Source organism: Zosterops lateralis, assembly GCF_965231275.1.
Source record: "Zosterops lateralis genome assembly, chromosome: 1".
NCBI classification, from domain to species: Eukaryota; Metazoa; Chordata; class Aves; order Passeriformes; family Zosteropidae; genus Zosterops; species Zosterops lateralis.
Window position 1 is genome coordinate 5,942,948 of NC_139762.1, and position 16,713 is coordinate 5,959,660.

Consider the following 16,713-nt stretch of genomic DNA (forward strand, 5'->3'; position numbering starts at 1 on the left):
GAAATTAACTAATGAAAAATAGCAATATATACTCTAATTTCTCGCCAAAAGCTTTTAACAAAAGGCAAATTTTGTGCCAATATTTAATGCATGTCTGCATGGTTAAAAGCTTGGAATGAAATGTGAAATAGGAAACCTTTTGCTTTCTTACCATTTTACGCATACATTTCCAAAGGAACAAAAAGATCCATCTTTGCTTTTAATAAATGTACCTATGATTTCAGCAGAAAGAAAATAATTGATTAATATTTAGGGGAGTATTCTTCAAAAGTATCACCCAAGAACTTTTCCCTTTTATTACAGTGTTGTCAGTGAGAGCAGAAAATTTCATTTACTGTTTTCAGAAAAGCAACCAAGCTCCTCCCTCCATCCCTCCCACAGGCATCCCACTACAAAGAAAACTTTCTGCATGGGAGCTGGCTCAGGAGAAATGATGTTGTTGGGAATGGAAAGGTGAAGGTGAGAAAACCAAGACTTTCTGTCTCCTTTGATATAACAGCCAGCCAACATTACCTTCAGAAATCAGTGTGAAGGCTACTTTAATTTTAAAGGGATATTGTAAGTATTTTAGTTTTGTTAAATATTTGTATATTATGAGAAAATTCAATTGATGATTATCTTAATTTAATCCTATGTCTGTTTGATCCAAATATTTGGGGATATATGTATACAAATGTGTGTGTCTATATATAAATAAAATATGTGCAGACATGTTTCCAAGTATTAGAAGTGGTTTTATTTTAGGTACAGGGAGCATCTATGTAAGAAAATCTGTCATTAATGTAAAACCATTACATTGCAGTAAACATGTAACTCTTCCTATAATTTACGTGTATCAGTGAATCATTTTGCTGAATATTGATATATTTGTCATATTAATTACTATTAATTATTGTCCTATTAATTATTATTGCATTAATTACTGACTTCTCTGTTTTGTTATATCTCCTCATGCAGAGTATTCCTCAAATTTGCTTTAGTATTATCTAATCTTGGTTACATTGAACTTGACATACTAATATTTCTTTACCTACACAAGTCTGGAATGTTTTTCTCACAATAGTACTGGTGAGTGATTTTTTTACAGGATGTTTAAGTAATGCACAGTCTAGCTCATTGCATAGATTCCTGATTTTGGAAGTAATGAGTGAGTATATTATGTTATGTTATGTTATATTATATTATATTATATTATAGAATATTGATATTATTAATAACTTTGTCTATTACAGGAATTTAAAAAATCAAACCAAACAACACAAAAACCCCCCAATAAACAAACAAACAACTGAAAAGAAACCACTGAAAAAACGTACAGATATTTATTCAACCCATCCAAACACAAACTTTTCCTTGACATGGGGTGATGAGTGAGAAGTGGAGAGTGGGGGACAAAGTGCTGGGTGGAAGAAATGGTCCTGTATTTTAGAAACAGCAGTAGTCTTCTAAAATGTCCAAGTTGGACTTTGCTAAGGACTCAAGTCTGTTCACCATCACTGACAGTTAAACAGAAGAAAATGATGATCCGAAACAGATTTTTTTCTGCTTATTGAAACTGAGTGAGTGATAGCAGAAACTTTTGGCAAGGTACAGAACAGAAAACAGGGAATTCCTGTCCTGTTTCATAAGATGTTGCTGTCAGCTGCTTTCTCTTTTTTTTTTTTTTTTTCTTATTTCAGGTGAAGAGGTGAACACATCTTTAGTCTTTATTCCCCTGTGAAAGATTATACTAAATGCACACTAAAACCAAACTAGCAGTTAGTTTACCCTTTATTTTTTTCCACATCCAGGTGCTCACAGGAAATATTTAGTGGGTGGCCCTTGACAATGGAGTTGATAGACGTAATTTGGCATTCAGAATTGGTTATAATCCATGCTAAAACTAGATTGAAACACAAATAAGGACATTTTTATAATTTTTATATTTATGTTCCTACTAGTTTTCCTATTTTGAGAAACATCTCATAAATACCCCTTTGACTTTGATAGTATTTTACTGAGCAGTTTTATCTGTTTCAATTCTACTTTTGTGGATTGTTGGATATCTCATGGTCTATAGTTTGGTGACTATTTCCTCGCTGCATTTAAAAGGAGCTCTGTGCTTTTAGGGAGCTGAAAAGAGTTCTGAAATTTATACAAATGGAGCCAAATCAAGGAGTTGTATATATATGTTGTATTTTGCTTTTCCATCTAAAAGTCTTAATTAGTTAGTTATCACCTCTATTGATTAGTCAGTGCCCCAGTAAGCATTTTGTAATTCGTGTCTCTGAAACATTGTATTAATAGACTCATTTTATGGCTTTGCTTTGCTATTCCAGAAAATTGTCTGAAAAACCTTTATCTTAAGAAACTTTAGTAGCAAATTGTACTTGCCCAGTGTCTGTTTCACTTAATGACTCTCTTTTCATCCCTTTCTAGTACCTTGCAGGTAATTTTTTTAGTAAATTTCATCAGCATATCTGGAATTCCTTGGGTTTTGACATAAAAATATTCTTTGTCATTTTTGCAGTACCCTTAAGCCAGCGAGACTAACCTCAAGCAAAGCCTAGCTTTGTACTCTGAATGCATTTCCTCTCAAGATGAGAAAACCAAGTAATTTCCACTTTAATTTAAAAGAAAAGTTTGAATTTGAAGGTGTATTTATGCATCCCTGATCCTGTAGAAAGCGATACTTCAGTAACTGAAGGTACCAGTGCATTTGAATCTGTTACTAATGGATTGGTCTCTACTACAGGACCAGAAATATCAAAACCTGTTATAGGATTTTCAACTCTTAATTTAATTTAAGTGCAAATTCTTTCATTTGCTGTACTGGAAATTAACAGATCTGAACTATAGTTTCGCATCTGCCTCAGTAGCATATTGACATAGTACATATTGACCTACAATTTCTTTGCACTGACTTGTAGTCACATCCCCAAGTTTCTTCTCTCAGTTTCTAGAATAAATCTCTTGCTTAGGCTACTACTAAGAAAACTTGTTCTGTATCTTCCCTGCCAGAATCAGTTAGTGGGGAAACTTTTGTGTCCCATGCAGAAACTGAAATTTTTTCTCAGAGTAACACTTTACCTCAGTGTCCTGTTTGCAGTATATGGTGATGTGGCTGAGTTTAGCTGAGCTTCAGGAATTCCTAGTAGTCACTCTTTCTTTTTAATATAATTTTAGTCCTCTGTATTGGAAGGATTTTTCAGTCACATCTTAGCTTCCTTTTTCCTAACCCAAGTCACAATGTATAAATACTTGGCAGCTGATCAAAGGCCAAGTCTGTTGTTCCATGTGAGCACAAGTACATTTCTGGTACAAGTCTGCTGAAGAAATCCTTTCATGAATGTCCATGAATAATTGACCAATTATGACTTCTGGTCACAGTTGCTGAAGGGAATGTGTTGCACCTTTTTGCTCTTGATCTATGTTTTATTTTTGTTGTTTTATTTATTTTATTTTATTTTATTATTTTATTTTTATTTTATTTTTTTATTTTTATTTTTTATTTAGTTCCAAAATCCTTAATAATAAAATGATGTTTGTATTTGCTGAAACCACTTTCTTTGCTTCATTTTTTTCAGCTGACGTTGTTCCCTAAAAGCTGAATTTTTCTGTTGTCCTTAAAACTGCTTTGAAGATAAAAATTATCTTCTTAGAATTATTAAAAATTGAAAAAAACCAAAAGAACATCTTGATTTTCAGTTTATCTTTTGAGCTATCAATTGGAAATGGGTCTGTGTGGTTTAGCAAAGTAACAGTTCTTTGGTTATATACTTCCATTTTGTTACCACCGTAAATTCTGATCTCTGAGTTGCGGTTCCTGATCAGATCTGAACATGCTTGGAAAGTCCCAGAGGAGGAAAAAAAAAAACCTCCCAAGTCCCATAAAGCCCAACAAAATCATTGCACAACCACTCTTGCTTGCATATCCTTTTAAAAGAAATATATCTGCATCTAAAGAAGAGAGCTGTAATTGCAAGAGAGTATTGATTCTCTAGCATGGTCCAAGAAGTAGCAGCACAGCTGGACCTCAGCAATCTAAAATGCAGAGTGTTTTACAGACTTGGCAGTGACCAAAAGTGTTTATTAAATGGAAGTAATCAGTTTTGACGTGAGTCACAAAGGACAAATCATCCTGTAATGGGTCAAAATCTTCTGTGGATGAGAACTAGTGTTGTGTAAATTGCTGTCATTTACAGTAGTGTGGTAAAATCGGGCATTAGTAACTGAATACTTACAGTGACTTGCCTTGTCACCTCAGTGCTTCTCGTTGCCACCCTTCCCCTTTGTCAGGGATTTAAGCCCCAAGCAGAATAATTGAAAATGCAACTGGACAAAGCCTTGAGCCAAAATTTAGTGTTGGCCTTGCTCTGTGGAAGGGATGGATCTGATGAGCCTTAGAGGTGGGACTTGTGGAAATAATTCTGTTTTCAGGAAGTAAAGAGGAGCAGTAACTGAGGTGCAAGTCTGCTGCTACTTTAGTCTACAGTGATAAACAATTAGATGATTGTCAGAGTTGTTACAGAGATGTGATTTTGATGCTTCCATGCTGGAAAGGACAAGGAAAAAAGTATCTCTTCTTTAACAAGAATTGCGCAGGCTAGATCTAGATTAAGTAATTGATCTTTGTTGGGTCTGGTTTTCATTATTCATTCTTCTAAATCAATGTATTTCTAGTTGGTTTTGCCTTGTATCCTGGGTGCCTCAAGTACAGCAGGATCAGCTGGTCAGAGGAGGTGATTGTCCTGCTGTGTCCAGTGTTGGTGTAGCCGCATCTGGAGCACTGTGGGCAGTTCTGGGCCCTGCAATTTAGGAAGGATGAGAAGGTCCTTGAGTGTGTTCGGAGGAAAGCACCAAAGCTGGTGAAAAGGCTGGAAGAATTCCCTGAGAGGAGCTGCTGAGGGCTTTGAGTTTGTCTGCTTTGGGGAAGAGGAGGCTGAGGGGTGACCTCCTCACTCTCTACAGCTTCCTGAGGGTAGGAAGTGGAGAATAAGATGCTGAGCTCTTCTCCCTGGATCCAGTGACAGGACTTGTGGGAATGATCTGAAGCCACACTGCAGGGGGTTTACATGGGGCATGAAGGAGCATTTCTTTGCCAAAAGGATGATCAAACACTGGAACATTCCTAGAAGGATGGTTGATGCCCCAGGCTTGTCAGTGTTTAAGAGGCACTTGGGCAGTGCCCAAGGCCTTACAGTGGTCAGCCCTGAACTGGTCAGGCAGTTGGTCTGGATGGTCATTGTAGATTCTTTTCAGTTGAAATAGTCTATCCATATTCTACTCTATTTTATTCTATTTTGACATGGAGTTTCAGACAAGTAAAACTAATGAATATTAAAACTGTGTGTTATTTCTGGTATTCTCTAATTGTCAAGAACCTTCTTTCTTAAGTTACCTCTAGTACTAGGAACAAACACTCAGGAGGAAAAATGGATCCCTCGTTTTGGGCATCAGAAGCAAACAATTTTCGGCGATTCACCCCTGAGTCCCTGGCAGCAATCGAGGAAAGGATTGCCAACAAAAAAAAGGAGCAAGTCAAAGTTAAAGGGAAGAATAAGGACGAAGAAGCTGAAAAAGATAAACTCACTCCTCAGCTTGACCTGAAAAGCTGCAAAACGTTGCCATCTCTGTATGGGGACATTCCTCCAGAGCTGGTTGGGGAACCTCTGGAGGATTTTGATCCATACTACAGTGATCACAAGGTTAAAATTTCCCAAAGATTTTTTTTTTTAATTTTATTTTTGCCTGCTGAACTCTTAAGGGATAGTAAAATCTCTGTTCAGGAGGTGTTGGGGTTTAATTGTTTTGTAGACAAACCTTTGAGCATTACTGACAGCTTTTGGGAGAGAGTTTTAAGGTATGCTCTGCATTATGGAATGAAGGGGTATTTTAAGTTCCAGTCAAGAATCAAAATTAATTATGAAAACGTGATATGTGATTGGTGCACTTTAATAGTAAATATATTCTGGGATTAGTGATGCTTTGTTTTCCAGAGTAGTTTCTCTGATTCCTGTGGGGCTGAACTCCCTGTTGTATAAACAGTGCCTTTCCAACAGGCAGTCACGCTGCAATTGGAGATGCTTTCACTGAATTATAAATACTATACAAATTAGGAGAGGCCCATTTGAGATATTTCCATTACTCTGTGTAGCAAACCCATGTATTTTCATTGTGTTAAATTAATTTTCTGTAATTTTATGTCTCACTGGCTTTGTTTATTGTTCCATATTTATATTGCACATACTCCATGCTATTCCATGGTGGTTGGTGATGCTGACTATAGAAGTGTATAAAGTAGATAGTCTAGGAATCCCTTCTAAATTAAATAATTAAATTAAATTATTACTACTGTCAAAGAAGACTTGATCTGAAGAGCAAAAGGTTCCATCTAGTCTTAGTTGCTATTTCTATGTATTCCAGCAAGGTATTGGAATATAATAATTTTTTCATAGAACATGTTTTAGACTTTGATTTTCCAGATACTTTTTTCTCAGAGTAATCAAAGTGATACTGTTGAGGAAGAGGAACTAAGGTTGATTGGGTTGAATAAATTTATATTAAAGTTAGGAAAGGGTGTTTTTCATTCAAAAGATTTCATTTTTACTATATGGCAAAAGTGCTGAGCTGCATGGACCTTAAGGTAGCTTAGAGGGAATTTACAGTGTTACATGACAATATAGAGATATTTCAGAATTAAAATTTTTGCTTTGACTGTCCAGGATTTTGGCAGTGCTACACAATGTGTATCTTGTAAATAATCTCTTGTAGCCTATAAAACTGTCCAAGAGTAAGATATTAAGACCATTGTTACAGTCCCAGAGTAGTAATTTAATTACTTTGACCAAGTGAATATGATTACTTGCTTTTCATATTCATTCCCATTATGGTTTCTTCCTCTCAGGCAATAATGAGAGACAACAGCTATAGAGCTGCTGTCTTTCCTTCAAAATGTGTGTAATCAGGTCACAGCTCCAAGTAAGAATAAAGGAAAGCTGTACTCCTAACTGCAGTTAGATATAGCTCTAGATGCAGACTTGAAAAACTGAACCTGTAATTTTTGCAGAAATTTTTAATTAATTTAAATGTTTCATATACTATGAATCTTTTTTTTTTTTTTTTTTTTTTTTTTTTTTTTTTTAATATAGACTTTTATGGTGCTAAATAAAAGGAGAACTATTTTCCGGTTTACTGCCACATCTGCATTGTTTATATTTGGTCCTTTTAATCCAGTCAGAAAAACAGCAATTAAAATTCTGATTCATTCATATCCTTTCATTGGTTTCCCTGATTTGAATCTTAAAATATTCTGGGCCATTTTCTGTCATTTTTCTCCTCTGTTTCTGCTATTTCTGCTTTTATTTGGAATGATTAATTGGTGGAAATGGGTCTTTTTAGGTGAACATGTCAAACATGTTATGTCCCACTAGTGTCCTAAGTTCCAAAACTATCTCTACATTCAGGTAGTTAATTTTTCTATTTAAAACATGAATTTTATCCAGGCGAGAAGATTTGATCTTAGTTGGGGATTCTTGGGATGCTCCTGTGCAAGGATGGGAATTGGATTTCAGTGATCCTTGTGGGTCCCTTGCAACTCAGGATAATTTGTGATTCTGTTAAAAGTTTCTTTGGAAAACACATGACAAGTTGTGAGCATATTCAAATGAAAAGTAATTATTTGAATAATTTGAAACCTTGTGTGGTTTTTGTGTGTGGAAATCAACAACTTGTATGGACTTTATTTTTTGCAATGTAGTGGGTTTTTTTCCTTAACTTACTATTCACATTTTTTCTTTGCATCATTACATGCACTGTGTTACTCAATTGTATGGCCATGACTATCCCCAACCTCCTTTCAGAAGCCTACTGGACTGAGTAAGTACCTCGGTGGCCGTGTGCTCACTATTTTTCCAAGGATACTAACATGCAGGGCTGCAAAATTTAAATTATGTGGTGATCTAATTCTAGGACTTGAAAATTTTGGATGGACCTCTGAGGAAGGCTGAGGATTGTTATTGTATCACACAGCCTTTTGTGGAGCTTCAGTGCCTTTTTTCAGAGGCTCTCACCATATGCCCTTTTTTCTGTGTTGCCTAATTTTGCCATCTGGTGTAACATAGAAGGTTGGCCCATTTTTCCTTTTGAGAAATAAATCTTTTCGAGAGACTGTGCAGAAGGATTTTAACTTAATATCTCTCATTCTACAGCAATAACCTGAATGTCTGTTAGAGTTGCCTCATGCAAAAGCTATAAAGGAATAAATATCCATTCTGTTATTTCCTCTGTTTTCTGGTGACTCCTAAATCAGTTGTTCCCACTAGGAAGCCATTTATTTGTAATGTCTTGCTTCCTTTTATACTTGTGCACTGTATCCAGTGTAACTTCAGCTGATATTCCAGAATTAAATCTTAAAAATATACCTAGACCCTCAGAAGTTCTTTAATTTTAATTCCTTTTATTTTGGGATAAGCATGGTGATAAGTTAATTTTCTCTCAGATTTCTTTCAGTTAGAGTGTATTTGTCAGAATAAATATGTAAAATGTAAATATGTGCAAATTTTACGGTCTGAAATAAATCTTTGTTGTTATTGTTCTGCCAGAATGGTGAGGCTTTGAAATTTTCCAGCCTGCTTTAGAATATAAACACAGTCTTAAAAATGTTTCCTAAGGAAATGTGAGCTATCCTTCATCCAGAAATAGCATCATATGCTTATGTGAATGTTTATATTTGTAAATTTACATGGAAAATTTACTAAAATTCAGGCAGACATCTTGCCCCCATGATTTTTCTGAAAGTAATGCAACCTGTCGTATTTTGCTTCACATTTTCTACCTTTATTTCCATGCAGAGATTAAATCAGAGAAAAGATAGAAATGTGCCTGAATGTGTATCAGTCTCATTAATATTTTTATTTCTCTGCCTTTAATATACACTTTCCTCCTCAGACATGTTTTCACTGCCATATATACTCTTGAAATATTGATTAAAATAGTAGCGAGAGGATTTGTTTGGAATGAGTTTACATTTCTTCGAGATCCATGGAACTGCTTGGATTTTTCTATTATTATTGTAATGTAAGTAAAACTCAGTTTTTCTTTTACACTCAGGGGATAAAAAACAGAGAAAATATGATTTCACGTTGCTGAAATTCCTCACAGTTATTGGCATCCTCCCTGCTAAATTGTGCTTGAAATAAAATTTGCATGTCTGCAATGAGAAAAACAGACTTTAAAGTAAAACCTAAATGAAAAGCTCATCTTAGAACTGTGTGATTGTTCTCAGTTAAGTCTATATTTGAATTTTGTCAAGAGGTAATTGCATAAACAGCCCAAACCAAGCCTGCCTCTTTATGTTGTCTTAGCTGTGCTCTGGATCAGATGAAACTCATTTGAGAAAGGTCCAGAACGGATCACAAGGTGTTGAATGACTTGGTGGTAAATAACTGATGAAGTCCCAGTGTCAAGTGATGCTCAAGGAAGAACACACCTTGCTTTACATACAAATTCATAGGCTCTGAAATAGCTTTCACTTGTTGGGAAGATGATGTTGGAGTTTAGACAGACAGTTTTGTAAAAGCACCACTCCAGCATGCAGTCATGGCCAGAGGAGGAGGTAGAAAATGAAGACATCGTGGATGAGAAGTAAAGAAGAAGAACACACATTATTTCTCTGTGTAGCCTGTATTTTAATTCAAGACTTTGTGTAGTTTTGCTCCTCACATGTCAAAAGATATCAGAATCAAAAAAAAGATGCAGTAAATATGTGTATCTGTAATTTCGCATACTAAAAAAACTAAATAGAGTAAAACCTGCTTAAAAAAAAACAATTGCAGAGCAGGAACAAGTTGAAGTGTATGGCACAGAGACAAAAAGAAAATAAATAATATATTTTTTCCTACAATGAGAGCTTAAGGCACCAAATGAAGTTGTCAGGTGGCAGAATAACAAAGAAGGGAGTAGTTTGTAACACTACATATAGGCTTTCCTTCATTTGTAAATCATAGGTTATATGAACACAAGTGTCATCACACACGTCTATATGTATATGAACAATTATTCTTATGGGTAATAATGAACTGCTAAGGAGCTTTAAAATTACTGATCATCAGCATCTATCACTAGATAGTTACTGATAGTTACAACTATCACAAGACAGTCCAAGAGCTGCTTGAAAAATTAAATTTGTGGTCCTTTTTCCCTACTTGCACCCCTGATTAATTAGTGTTCAACTTTTCAGTATTTTTTTTTTCCATGTCTTATAGTACAGAAAAGACCCTCAACCCAAAACTATTTGGAAATTAGCTCAACTGCTAGCTCAACTATAATTATTGTTTAAGGTCCTTGATAATTATTCAATCTTACAGACTAGGCAAAGCCAATGTGCCCTGATCTGCTGCTGACAAAGTCATGCTTTGAGGGGGAGGTTGCCTTTCTAACCATCGTTGTCTTGGATTTTGTTATTGAGACTTTATTTTTTAAGGAATTCTGTTACCAGTTGTGACCTTGTCCCGAGATGAGTCACAATTCATCTCCTTTCTGACATGAAGGAAGTCTTAGAAAATTTGGGGTAACCTGTTAAAATGCTGTATAGAAAATGCAATGCTTTAAAATACTGATTTGATGAAATTTTCTAATTGTTGAAATGTTAAAATTGAAACAAGTTGCAATACTCAAGTTCTTACTGACTGTTAAAGATTAGAAAGACCCATGTGGTACAGAATAAACACATGATAAATCTGCTGTTGCTCAACTTCCTTCTCCTGAAGTGTATTTTGTTTTGAGATAGCTGCAACATGTACTTTCATGAGAGAAGCCTCAGTGTAACAGTGTGGTCATGACATTGACAGTTTTATATTTATTTGACATTTTGATGGATAAACTCGTCCAAAGTTAAAGCATCCAAATCCACACTAAATAGGAGCTTAGTGTCTTTCTTTTCAGAGGCACTGCTCCAAAGCCCCATTACTTTATATCCAGGCCCAGAAATGGATTTAGATTCCTAATTTTAGGCATATATATCTTAGGACATATTCGACCTGTTTATTTTCTGCAGTGTATTCATTATTGCCTTCTCTATAAGCAAATGTTTTGAAAAGCTCCATCTTTGTCATTCAGTTGAGTGTGGGTTAATTTTACAGGTACATTACAGCATTTCAGAGTGTTGGCAATGTTTCAGTTCTTCGAACTTTCAGAGTACTGAGGACTTTGAAAGCTATTTCAGTAATACCAGGTAAAGAATAACACATCTTACTGATTTTTTATCTGCTTCACCAGAATGCAAATTCTAATTCCACTCATGTTCATGTCTTCCAGTTCTCTGGTCACATTTTGTGACCTCAAGGAATCCCAAGGTGTGACTGTTTTGCACCCTCAGCAGCACCCTAACACAATTTTTTAAATCATCTTTCCTTCAAATGGTTTTGACAAAGGCAAATTTATATTCTGTATTTTTTTCTCCCATCACTGATGTACATTTTTATTTAGCCTGATACCTTTATCTCTTTAATTTGTGTTCCTGGAGCAGCCCACCATATGTAATATGTTCTCTTAACATAATATATCTGAACCACCCTATTTCTGGTTTCATGTTCTACCTCATTAGCTTAACCTTCTCTGGTTTATTTCCCAGAATGCTTATTTCACAATTTGAGAGACTTTCGTTTGTTTCCTTACTGACCACATCCACTGGGTGTGGTCTGGGTTTTGTGTAATACTTTCAACAGTGTGTTGCATATGACACCCAGATATTCAATGGTTTTGTGTCATGTCCTTAGTTAGAGTACCAAAAAATGAATTCAGAGTCCAAGTGCAATAAATAAATTCACTTGAAAATCTATAAATTACTCTGTATGTCCTGGTCTCATGGTTAATATATATTAACTTTACCATTTCCATGTAATTGCAAATATATTTATATATTTATATATTTATATATATATATATATTTATATTTATATATTTATATTGATTTTGCTATGAAATTATAGCAGGAATGAAACACTGAAGGTGCTTAATTTTAGTGTCAAAGCCACATGTCAATACTTTTCTTTTGTCTTTAACAAACTTACAGTGGTTGTGTCTTGTCATATAGGAACATCATTGCATTCCTTTTCTCACTTTTTCCATGTTATTGCATCTTATTTTCCTAGGTCTGAAAGTCATTGTAAATTCACTTGTTGAGTCTGTTAAGAAGCTCTTGGATGTGCTGATCCTGACTGTATTTTGCTTGAGTGTATTTGCACTAATAGGCCTCCAGCTCTTTATGGGCAATTTAAAATCCAAATGTGTCCTCAATAAAACTATATTCAATGACTCATTATGTAAGGATCCCAAGATATATGTACCAAGTGATGGAGGTAAATGTTTTTCTTGTCTTCCTTTACATAATCTGTGTACCTTCCTATGTATGTATTGATTTTTCACAGAGATGTTAAAATATAATTGCATATATTTCTGCCAAGAAGGTTTGTCCTTCCATTTGCACAAGTAGTAGTATGAAGTCTCTGGGACAGCTGAATATGAGTGAATCTTGGATTGGAGAAAGGTCAGCAGTCAGTGGGATAGAAGGAACTGAGTTTTCTGTAAGCATTTTCTTCTTGATCTGTGCATTGCACAGGGATCTTAATTTTAAGGGTACTTCACAGAGAACAATTTTTTCCATCACTTACTCTGTATTTCATGGATTTTGTCTATTTCGTTAATTTTGTCTATTTTTCATAGAGATTCTTATTTTTACCAAAGATCAAATAAAACCCTTACATTGTTAATTGTGCAGCAAATTGTTACTATTTATTTTAAATTGTCAGATTTGAATTTGAGAGAGATAAATTTGCTGAGAATCAGTCCCATGTTCGCTTTGTTGGGAAAGGATCTTTCACAGAAGTTTGATCCATCAGAGTGTTTATAAAGTGCAGTAATGTTTGGTTTACTGTCAGAAAGCTGTGGAAACTGAAAACTTCTGGTTTTATGATTCCTTGATTTTTATTTGTTTTTAGTAGACCACTGCTTCAGATTGGAAGACTCTTCTGAAATATTGCTCTGTGGGTACACTGCAAAACCCAAGTAAGTGAACAAAGCAATTTTATACTTTCTTATTTTTTTCCTCCAGATGAACTGTGGTTTTATTTTTGGTTTAAAGGAATGGTGAGGATTTTTCAGGAGGAAGAAATGGATCAGTGATCATTAATTCAATAAATTTTATTAAATTAAAACCCAGATATTTCACACCAGAAAAAGAATGAAGTACAAGGATACAGCCAGTTTTATATGTACTTTTTCACAAACCACTGGGAGTATAATGGTAAGGTAGAATGATATAAATGAGAAGGGAAGCAGATCAGTAAAGACTTTTTACATATTAATAAATTCTCCTCTCCTCATCTTGATGAATTATTTAAAAGTAAAGATATTTCCCTTTCCCTCCCTCTCTGTGTATTTGTTTGGACATATCCTACATCAAGGAGAGTTTTTGTCTAGTCCCAAACTAAGATTTCTGTCTAGCTTTCTTTACTAGACAAATGGCTTTCTGGGATGGTCAGATTTGAATGAGCCCTTCTGGCAGGAATGTTTTAGGGAATAATGAAACCTCCTTTCAGACAAACTGAGCAAATCTTTATTTGTCGCTATGTATTGGATGCTTTCAGGTTCAGTTGAATCTCCATGTAAGTATTGTTTAACATTTCTTTTGTGGTTAGTGATGAGTGTCCAGGAAACTACACCTGTGAGAAGATTGGGAGCAATCCTGACTTTGGTTATACAAGTTTTGACCATTTTGGCTGGGCCTTCCTCTCTGTGTTCCGTCTGATGACCCAGGACTTGTGGGAGCGTCTCTACAGACAAGTGGGTACTTCTTTTTTTACCTGCTGGGATGACTTCAGTTGTGCAATTCAGAGTTTTGTGAGCCCTAAAAAAGTCTGTATTGGTTTCAACATTACTGACACCAATTTTCTTTTAAAATCAATGTAAGTGTTAAGGAAGTAGAGTCAAGTGACTGAGCTGTAACACCTTCTGGAGGTGCCATTGGATGGGAGCAATCCTACTGTGAATGCTCCTAATTTGTTGGAGAACATGCTCAAGTCAGTGGTTGAGAGCTAAATAAAAATTAAATATTTTTATGTAACCACCCAAGGATTGGGATATGGGGCAGATCCAGCCAGGCAGCTCCCTGCTACTGCAGGGAATGTGAGAATTTGTCACATTCTCTGTTCGTCTTCCTTTTAAGTGCTGAGTCCTCTCCAAACCTTTTGGCTCAACAAACACTTTCATTTTTGACAACATGGTACTAAAATCTTGAAGCCTTTATGTTTTGATTCTGGGAGTTGAACGTAACTTCTCAAGTCTGTGGTTTTTTTTTGAAAAAATGATGTAAAAATACCTGCAGAAAACTTCCTGGATCCCTTAGGTTTATACAGTATCTTTGCCAGACAGGAATAATACTCTCTGCTTTGTTCCATACCTTTCATTTTGGTCCATTTTAACTCTTTTTTTCCATCAGTCTTTATTGACTGGGACTTTTTAAAATGGATACAACATCATTTGCCATTTGAAGGCCATGTGATTTTTAGTTTTTAATGTCTCAGAGCTTAATTTTGAACCATCTCCTCTGCTACCATTTAAAAAAAGTAAGAATAAGGTAATCAGTCTAAATATTGCCTCTGATCCTATAACTAAAACATCTTTCACGATTGTATAGATGATCCTAGCTTTCATCTTTATTATTGAGTTTCATTAATTTCTTCCACATTCACCTGTTTATGTGTTTACAGATGAAATTGCCTTCTCATAGCTTACACTCTGGTGATCATTTGCCTGATTTGCTGGAGGATATTTGATTTAATTTTAAGAATGGGATTTGTTCTTTCCTGCAGTACGGGACATTTTTATGTATAACATAGACCAGAAGCAGATCTTACTGTTGTTCATTGCAAACACTGCAGTACATTACCCTTTGTATTACACAGGAAAAATAAATTGTTTAAAGTTATTTTGAAATTGCTTTGTAAATGTTAGTTTGTTAAGAATTTATTACCACCTTTACCTTTTCCTCACAGACCATCCGTACATCTGGAGTGTCCTGCATCTTTTTTTTTATGGCAGTCATCTTCTTCTGCTCATTTTATCTCTTCAACCTGATCTTGGCTGTGGTAACTATGGCATATGAGGAGGAAAATAGAGCTACTCGTGCTGAAACAGAGGCAAAGGAAAAACTGCTTCAGGATGCCAGACAAATTATAGAGAAGGAACAGGTATGTAAATTAACATATATAATCTGTAGTTCCTTTTGTTTTCCTCTGTCAATTAGGGAAATAATGTTTTGAGTTAAACATGGGCTTCTTACAATACTTTCTGACACTTCGTTTCTCTTTCTGTCTTTACAAATGCATATATGCATGTATATGTATGTTTAAATGCATAAATATTCCTGTGATATAAAAATGCCATCATGAATCCAAGTTAAAACATACTAAGTTTTAGGATTTGCAGACCTGACATGGTATAGGAATGGCTTTCTGGCAAGAAAGTAAATTTTTTATGGCATTGCATGAGTGTTGCACTCCATAGTTTGCCCTGCTCTTGTACAGTACCATTGTTGCTGTGTCCAAAAATTCCTTTCTCTGCAGGAAGGAAGCATGAGCGGATACATTTTATTTTCTACCTTAAATATAAGATATCCCTGATTTACTGCTAGCAGTCAGAAAAGTCAGACATGTAAGAGGGCAAACAAATATTCTCTAGCAACTATCAAATTTTATCATTAAAGTGTAAGGCATCACAATCTTACCAAATTCCCCCTCTACGGTTGTTGACAGCTCTGTAATGTTTCTCTCCCTGACAAGCTTTGCTTAGGCTTTTCTTCCTTCTGTTTTTCTTTCTTCTTCCTTCTCTTTTTCTTTCAACAGGCTTAGGATTTAGGAAAAATTAACATCTTAGGATTTAGTTTGAGCCCTTAGTCTTCTGCTGTCTTGGACTCAAGGTCCTTTTCAAAGCAAGAAAAGGGAAGTGAAAGGATAAGCCATAATACTTTGCAAATCAGATACAAAATACAATATTTAAAGTGACAAGGGCAGACTAATTACAGTAGTTCACAAGTAACCCTGCTTTGTCTTTCAGAATTGTGAATAGCATTTTGTACTCATGTGTTTTTATGCAGTTTAACCTTTGAAACCTAGGAATTATCAGTGCAAATAATTCAGGTGGCATAATAATGACATGTATATGGTCCTAGTCCATGCATAGGTATTTGTCTTGAATTAACAGAAAGATGTTTTGCTTTTCCTGTTACAGATGTTGGCTGTGGAAGAAAGCAGTAAGGCCTTGCATGCTAGATCTGAAATGTCAGTTGCTGACTTGAAAAATTCAGACGGAAAAGAGAGTAATAAAGAAACACCTCCTTCAAGGCAGAACTTAATTTTAGATGACCACGATGAGGAGCACATATTTCGTTCACAGCCCGGTCGCTGCCACAAGAAACTTGTAAGTATTTGAAATAGAAAATATATTCATTAGATTTGCATATAATATGACAATTCAAGGATGAGATTTTGGGACCAGAGGGAGCCAGCACTACCTGCATCTGAAAGGGAAGTTGGAAGTGGCTGTCAGTGGTACCCAGATGGCACATCATAGACCTGTGCTCTGAGAGTCGTAGTAAGGTCTGTCAACATCTCTGTTTGTGCTGCAGAAATAAATATATAAAATTCTTAAGTTTTAGACTTTCCCTAAAGACTCAAT

The 16,713-nt window shown here is 35.3% G+C and overlaps 2 protein-coding genes across 2 annotated transcripts in view; both read left to right on the top strand.

The window, feature by feature from the left end:
• The first annotated feature begins 444 nt into the window (after positions 1–444).
• The window catches only part of LOC310916101 (sodium channel protein type 5 subunit alpha-like), a 101,845-nt gene continuing 85,576 nt past the window's right edge, over positions 445–16,713 (top strand). Inside the window, exons 1-2 of the mRNA XM_083873389.1 lie at positions 445–558; positions 5,377–5,687. Of these exons, the coding sequence (XP_083729515.1) occupies positions 5,415–5,687 (273 nt within the window). The 5' untranslated portion in view covers positions 445–558; positions 5,377–5,414. The remainder of the gene's footprint in view (positions 559–5,376; positions 5,688–16,713) is intronic.
• Positions 9,572–16,713, top strand: part of LOC310915584 (sodium channel protein type 5 subunit alpha-like) — a gene marked incomplete at its 5' end in the record, with an annotated part of 35,061 nt that continues 27,919 nt past the window's right edge. Inside the window, 7 exons of the mRNA XM_083872564.1 lie at positions 9,572–9,624; positions 11,121–11,212; positions 12,132–12,338; positions 12,978–13,044; positions 13,677–13,821; positions 15,033–15,227; positions 16,267–16,455. Of these exons, the coding sequence (XP_083728690.1) occupies positions 9,572–9,624; positions 11,121–11,212; positions 12,132–12,338; positions 12,978–13,044; positions 13,677–13,821; positions 15,033–15,227; positions 16,267–16,455 (948 nt within the window). The remainder of the gene's footprint in view (positions 9,625–11,120; positions 11,213–12,131; positions 12,339–12,977; positions 13,045–13,676; positions 13,822–15,032; positions 15,228–16,266; positions 16,456–16,713) is intronic.